The 8,254-nt window shown below is 39.4% G+C and overlaps 1 protein-coding gene across 4 annotated transcripts in view; it reads right to left on the reverse strand.

The window, feature by feature from the left end:
• Positions 1-7,317, reverse strand: part of G2E3 (G2/M-phase specific E3 ubiquitin protein ligase) — a 66,566-nt gene extending 59,249 nt beyond the window's left edge. For all 4 annotated transcript variants that reach the window (XR_009518363.1, XR_009518362.1, XM_060004734.1 and 1 more), the window contains exon 1: positions 6,777-7,317. Coding sequence is in view for 2 of the 4 variants with exons in the window: in XM_060004734.1 (XP_059860717.1) it covers positions 6,777-6,847 (71 nt within the window). In the remaining 2 variants the exon portion in view is untranslated. The remainder of the gene's footprint in view (positions 1-6,776) is intronic.
• Positions 7,318-8,254: the final 937 nt, after the last annotated feature.

Below are 8,254 nucleotides of genomic sequence, written 5' to 3' on the forward strand. Positions count from 1 at the left end.
AAAAAAAAAAAAGAAATCAATCAGCTAAGTTTCTACCTTAGGAAACTAGAAAAAGAAGAGCAAATTAAATCCAAATTAAGAAGAAAAGAAGTAAAAAGAATTAGAGCAGAAGTCAATGAAAATGAAAATAAGAAATCAATAGAGAAAAATCAACAAGACCAAATGCTGGTTCTATAGAAAGATCAGTAAACCTCCAGCCAAGCTAAGAAAAAATGAGGACACAACTTCTGAATATCAAAAACAAAAAAAATGATATCACTCGCTTACATGTGGAATCTAAAAAAATGGTACAAATGAACCTATTTACAAAAAAGAAATAGAATCACAAATGTAGAAAACAAACATATGGTTACCAAGGGGGAAGGGGGGAAGGGATAAATTGGGAGCTTGAGATTGACATATACCCACTTCTACATATAAAATAGATAATAAGAACCTACTGTATAGCACAGGGAACTCTACTCGGTACTCTGTAATGACCTACATGGGAATAGAATCTAAAAAAGAGTGGATATATGTATAACTTATCCACTTTGCTGTACAGCAGAAACTAACACAACATTGTAAATCAACTATACTCCAAAAGAAATTAATTTGAAAAAAGTGGTATCACTACAGATCCTATGGATATTAAAAGTACTGGACCCTGGCAGTCCAGTAGTTAGGACTCCGTGCTTCCACTGCAGGGCCACCGGTTCCATCCCTGGTTGGGGAACTAAGATCCCATAAACTGCGCAGCATGGCCAAAAAAAAACAACAAAAAGTATAATAAAGGAATACTGTAAACAACTCCCCGCCCACAAATTTGATAATCTATATAAAATGGACCAATTCCTTGAAAGACACATTTTTTGCCAAAATTCACACAATGAAAATAAACAATCTGAATATATCTGCATCAAAGAAACTGAATCAATAATTAATAATCTTTCAAAACAGAGAGCACTAGGCCCAGATGGGTTCACTGGAAAATTCTACCAAACATTTAAGGAAGAAATTACACCAATTCTCTATGACCTCTTTAGAAGATAGAAGGAGAGGGACTACTTCCTAACTCATTCCATTAGGCCAGCATTCCCCTAATACCAAAACCGGACAAAAACATCACAAGAAAAAAAAAAAAAAACAATCACAGATCATATCTCTCAGGAACATAGATGCCACAATAAAATATTAGCAAATCAAATTCAACAATGTATAAAAAGAATTATATACCACGACCAAGCAGGATTTACCTCAGTTACGCAATCAGGCACCTTGGTGTTTACCCAAAGGCGGTAAAAACTTATGTCCACATCAAAACCTTCACATATGTTTACAGCATCTTTATTCATAATTGCCAAAACCTGGAAGCACCTAAGATGTCCTTCAGTAGATGAACAGATAAACAAACTATGGTACACCCAGACAATGAAATATTATTCAGTGCTAAGAAAAAAAAAAGCTATCAAGCCATGAAAAGACAAGGAGGAAACCTAAATGCATATTACTAAGTTAAAGAAGCCAATCTGAAAAGGCTACATACTGTATGATTCCACCTATATGATATTCTGGAAGAGGCAAAACTATGGAGACAGTAAAAAGATCAGTGGTTACAAAGGGCAAAGGAGGGATTAGTAGGTGAAGCACATACGATTTTTAGAACAGTGAAAATACTGTGTATGATACCATAATAATAGATATATGTCATCATTCATTTGTCCAAACCCATAGAATGTATAACACCCAGAGTGAACTAGAATTTAAACTATAGACTTTGAGTGATTACCTTGTGTCAATGTAAGCTCATCAGTTATAACAAATGTACCACCCTAGCGTGGGATGTTGATAATGGGAGAGGTTATGCATGTGTGGGGGTGGGGTACACGGGAAATCTCTACCATCTTCCCCTCAATTTTGCTGTGAACCTAAAACTGCTCCTTTAAAAATATACTCCTTCTTATTAGCAAAGCAGAAATGGAGACAAAGATGTAGAGGACAAACATATGGACACCAAGGGGGGAAAGAAAGGGGGTGGGATGAATTGGGACATCGGGATTGCGATAAATACACTATTGATACTATTTATAAAATAGATAACTAATGAGAACCCACTGTACAGCTCAGGGAACTCTACTCAATGCTCTGTGGAGACCTAAATGGGAAGGAACTCCAAAAAAGAGGGGATATACGTATACATATAGCTGATTCACTTTGTTGTATGGCAGAAGCTAGCACACATTATAAAGCAACTATACTCCTATATATATATATTTTGTGTGTGTGTGTGGTACGTGGGGCTCTCACTGTTGTGGCCCCTCCCGTTGCGGAGCACAAGCTCCGGACGCGCAGGCTCAGCGGCCATGGCTCACAGGCCCAGCCGCTCCGCGGCATGTGGGATCTTCCCGAACCGGGGCACGAACCCATGTCCCCTGCATCGGCAGGCGGACTCTCAACCACTGCGCCACTAGGGAAGCCCTCCAATAAATATTAATTAAAAAAAAAAAAGTTGAAAACCCTAATTAGTTAATACAGTTATGAATAAACTTTTCTATCCATCTTTTTTTTTTTTTTTTCGGTACGTGGGCCTCTCACTGTTGTGGCCTCTCCCGTTGCGGACCACAGGCTCCGGACGCGCAGGCTCAGCGGCCATGGCTCACGGGCCTAACCGCTCTGCGGCCTGCGGGATCTTCCCAGACCGGGACACGAACCCGTGTCCCCTGCATCGGCAGGCGGACTTTCAACCACTGCGCCACCAGGGAAGCCCTAAACTTTTTTGCTTCATGTAAAATGTGTTTATAAAAAAAATTCAAAAGTTATATGTTTTGTCTTAAAAAATAAAAAATAAAAATATAGTCTTAAGAAAAAGTAAAAGCAAGTATAAGTTTATATTGACTTACTTTATAGCTAGTCCTCCAGAAATAGGTTTTCCCTCCCTCCCTCTCTATATATTGGCTCCCTATGCCCACTATTCATGTTTCTTCATCATTCCGTTGTCATCTCAGCACATAAAGACCTTTCCAGCTTGGTTACCAATAGTTTCTTGGTATCACAATTCCAAATTCAAGAAGAAACAATGTGAATGGTTTAGCCTGCATCAGATATTCAGCTCTGATTCAAATACATGGTGCTACTTTGGCTGGAGAAGGTATGTGGGATGAGAGCATATTAGGATCATCTGCTCCTTAGTCCAATCCCTTACCTACTGCCCACTGGTCCTTAGAATGATGTGCCTACAACGTTGGCAGGTTTTTAAAGAAAAGGTTGTGGGCCAGGAGGTCAGGTAACCGTCTTAACTGTTCAAACTGAAAAGGAAAGGCAAACTTTTCTGGTTTTAATTTCCCAATATTTCCTTAATTTAGAATTGAATTAATGTTGGGACTTCCCTGACAGTCCAGTGGTTAAGACTCCGTACTTCCACTGCAGGGGGTGCGGGTTCGACCCCTGGTCAGGGAACTAAGATCCCGCATGCTGTGTGGCGTGGCCAAAACAAACAAACAAACAACAACAAAAAATAGAGAGAGAGAGAGAGAGAGAATTGAATTACTGTAGAAGTGAACACTCATGGACAAATGAGGCTAATTCTCTGTTATAAAGTTAATTCTTAAATTACACTTAACATATATCATTCTTATAATAATAAAAAAAATCCTGCACAGGAAATGAAATGCAAAAAAACCCCAAAAACAAACAGACAAAAAAAAGCTTTTTTTTTTAAAGTTACTAAATCTTTCAGTGCTTCAGTTTCTTCACCTTAATATAGGGATAATAATAAAATGGCTGTAAAGGTGAAGTGACAAATATGTATAAAGCCTTTGGAGTTCTGTGAATATTAGTAAATACTGCTCTAAATTTTTTCCCATATGACATGTCTTCTGAGCCTACAATTTCAATACTTATTTTTCCATAGTTGTGAAATTTACAAACTATGTGCTATATCACTAAAATCCCTCTACTAACCTACACAGAATTATATTGTCATCTTTTAATTTTTAACTTTTTCAGCTTAATAAGATACAATGTGTTAAAACTGTTACACTCCCTGAACACACACAGTTTCAGACTGTAAGGATACTTAATTACTGTTCTGCACCTAGAATTGCAGATACAGAGACAAAGAAGATGGGAGCGCTCAGTCTAGTGCTATTTTGTTTAGAACTAAACTGCACTGAGGAAGAAGCACTCTACTGGGGGAAGTCTAGGGAAGTATGTGAAACCCACTGGATAAAATTTTAAGGAGAAATAAAAAAGGTCAATGGCTAAATATGCATAAACATGACAGAGGATAGATTTGGAGAATTGTGGTAGTATGACAGAACATCACAGGTTGGAAAAAAATGGTGGAAAATTATGAAGATGATTCTTTTTTTTTTTTTTGCGGTACGTGGGCCTCTCACTGCTGTGGCCTCTCCCGTTGCAGAGCACAGGCTCCGGACGCGCAGGCTCAGCGGACATGGCTCAGGGGCCTAGCTGCTCCGCGGCATGTGGGATCTTCCCGGACCGGGGCACGAACCCGTGTCCCCTGCATCGGCAGGCGGACTCTCAACCAACGTGCCACCAGGGAAGCCCCCATGAAGATGATTCTTAAAAAGAGAGGGTGGAACCAGATTGAGAAGGGCTTTGTAAAAAAAAAAAAAAAAAAAAAAAGGAAAAGCTAAAAAATTTGAAATATATATGGTAGACAATGGGAAGCCATCAGAGATTTTTATAGAGAAATATTTGGAAGGAGAGATTGCAGATAGAGGCAGGAAGCATTACAATCAATCAATCAGTAAGAGTTATAAATTTTCTAACTAAATCTAGTTTTTGATCCCAGTTCAAACATTTTACTAGCTGTGTGAGAACAAATTTACAGAACCCCTCTTAGCCTCAGTTTTCTTATGTGAAAATTCCAGTACATATCTCAGTGTTATTTGTGAAGATTAATGAGATAATGTATGTAAATACTGCACAATGCTTACTCAATATAATAGGAGATACATGTATCATTTACTATGTGTCACACACTATTCTAAGATTTTAATAAGTACTGATTCATTTGATTCTCCCAACAGCCCTACAAGATAGGTATTGTTATTATCTCCACTATAGTTGAGGGAATCTGAAGCATTGAAAGGTTAAGCAGCTTCCTTAGGGTCAGGCAATTACCAAGTCATGGAGATGAAATTCAAATGCAAGCAATCTGGGTCCAGTTTCTTGCCCTTAACCAACATATTACAATGCCTCTCTAGGAAAGATCAAGTCAGTGTTTTAAAAATTCTGGTCAAGTTTTCTAACCTTCAAGTTAAATTTACAGAACTCCATCCTCCAGACCTATGGGATCAGAATCTCTGAGACTGGAAATACAGGAATCAGCACTTGACAAACCCTACAAGGTAATGTGTGCACAATAAAAGTTGAAACTCACTGACTTAGGTAGATAGAGCAAAAATCCAAAGAAAAGAGTCCAGGTAAGGAAAAGGAACAGATTAAAATGTAGAGACTAACTTTTTTTGGAAATTACCATTTGCTGGTAGCTTATATGAAATAAACAGAACCTTAAGGTTTGAATAAGCAAAGCTTAACAAAGTATAGCTTATATCTTTACTGCAGTCCTACACAAAATGTTTAAATTTTTAACGATAACTACTGAATATTTAAATTTATTTTTCCTGGCTAATAACGAAACAAAAGTTCATTACCAGGGATGGGAGAGTAGGAGTAGCCAGCATGGATGAAGGAATCTTTATTCTGAATATTATTAAGTCCTACTTTTAAAAAGAAATTTATACATTTATATGGTAAGATACCCTGGTGTTAAAATCTTAAAAGAAGCATAAAATATTTGATCCTATAAAGCAACAAAATTACTCTGCAAGTTTTCAATAAGGCAAGATATAAAATTTCTACACACTTAAATGCTCACTTATAGTTTACATGTAGGGTACACATTTAAATTATTCCAGAACGCATGACTTTGTTAGAAGGTTAGAGTTTGATATCTGAGGTAGTTAGTCATTAAAAACAAAACAAAAAACCGAAACAGAGAAAACCCGATGCTGGAAACATTAGTAGAGTACCTTCAAAATGACTCCCCAATAACCCAGTTCAACAATGAATGAAGGGGGTGAAAAGGCAGGTCTGTGGAACTAAAACTCATCCCTATTGTTAGCAAACTAAGACCCCTGTTAATCACCGCTGTTACAACATGTCCAGTTTAAATGAGCAAGAGTCTCGGATTTTTGCGTTACCTGAAAAATGACAACCGTGAAAGAAAAATACCCGGGTTTTGAACACAAAGGATACTCAGATTTCAGTTTAAATCCCCACCAGGCATTTCAAAGACTGTCAATTCCCTGCGGTCCAGAGTAATAAAGACTACTCCTCTTAGGAGGAACTCGGATCCCTACAGAGCATCTCTTCATTCTAAACCTGCCCCCAACCTTCCATCTTTAATAAAGAAAGATTCTTTTGCTTACGGTAAAGGTTTCTCAATAACTACTTTTGAAGCTTCAGCGTTCGAAACGAATTAGCGTAAATACTGAACTGCGATTACCAGAAAGTCAGAGATTAAACAAGGTTTAATCTCGGGGGCGGTCTGGCTTCTGAATCGTCAGTACTCTATAGGGTTGGCATGTATGCACCAACCGTCTGCCCCGACTTCTCAAAGTCCCCACGTCCGGCCCCCCCACCCGACACCCCCAAAGGCACTCCGAGGCCCCCGCTATACTGTGCCGCCTCCCGACCCCCTGTGCCATCCGACAATTCCGCTTCTCCCCCTGGAATACTCAGTTCCTTCCCGTCCGCCATCCACTCACCGAGGCGCGCTGGGCAGAAGTTCCAGAGCGGCTGTGTCACTTTTCCCTTCTCGCGCTGCGCCACACGCCATCCGGGAACGGCCCCATCCAACGGCCCACACAATTCAAATTCGTCCACTTCCGCCTGCAACCCGGAAGGAGGGCTCAGCTCCGCCCCCTGAAAGGGGGGGCCCGCGGCGACGCGGGAGTTGGGGAAGGGAGAGGCACCCCCGCGCTTTTATTCCGCGCGGTCTCCTCTCTGCTCGGTCTTTTTCCGTTCTGTTTCTTTTGTCTCTCTCCCTACTTAGGTCCAGAGAGAAGTGCGGGGTTGGTGTTGCTGCTGGGTGGCTCGTGAGAGGATCCTCTTGTTTCTTAAATGGATCGAGACATGCTGAATTTTCTTCACTTCCAGGAAAGGAGAAAATAAAAGCACTAACCGAGCCCGGACGTTTTTACCCCTCCGCCGTCGCCTAAACACGAGCTACAGCCGGAAGGAAGAAACGAATCCTCCGCATACTTAGTACGGGGTTTCTTTGGATCTCCAGAGACCTGTCGCGGCACAGTCAGGACTTTTAACCTCTTTCCTTCCCCCGTTTGAGGGAAACAAAAAGCCAAGTGCGCCAATCACTTTATTCCAGCAACAGATTGAAAATGGAGTGGTCGGAAAAGTTCCTGGTCCCAAATAACATTTTTGAGGATAAGTGTTAGAAAGCGACAAATTTTTTTTCCCCCTCTGACAGACCATTTTACAAGATTACTATGTGGTTGTCCTATGAGATTCTTGGGACAACAGTGTCATTTTCCTTTGCCAAGGACCACACAATGTATCCTTGATCCGAAAAGTCTACAGAAAGGAAAGGAAGGACAACATGTTGTTAGGCAAAAACAAACGAACAAAAAAAACCTCTCTAGCCCTGATCTTGACGTTACCACCAGATCATCCTCACATCTAAAAGCATTGATTGACCTAAACTGATCAGTTCAAACCAAGCCATAACACAACATCTTCAGATTCTATCAAACTGAAATTTGAAAGATTCACTAGATTTCTGGGAATTTATTTTATAGATAATCTGACATAAGGGTGTGTAAAGCTATTAAGTGATGTACTGTTTTTAACAGTGGAAAGTAGAAAATAACCTACGTGTTTACCAATAAGGAAATGATTAAATACTGTAAGTTATGATAATTTAGTAGCTGATATACTGACACTGCAGGCACTAAAAATAATGATGTAGATCAGTAGGTACTCAATTGAAAATCAGCTTCAGAAAGACTATACATATATATATATATATATATATATATATAGCATCCTTTTAAAGTATGTGTATGTGTATGGCATACAAAATTTGGATACATAAACTGTAAAATGTTACCTGTGGGAGTCAGATTGGTGAATGGGGATGGGAAGAAACTTTTGCTTTATAACCAGCTGAATTTTTAAAATAAGCATGTTTTACTCTTGCAATTTTAATTGCTTTTAAAAGATTGCTAGA

The sequence above is a fragment of the Delphinus delphis genome, chromosome 2, assembly GCF_949987515.2.
Source record: "Delphinus delphis chromosome 2, mDelDel1.2, whole genome shotgun sequence".
NCBI lineage: Eukaryota > Metazoa > Chordata > Mammalia > Artiodactyla > Delphinidae > Delphinus > Delphinus delphis.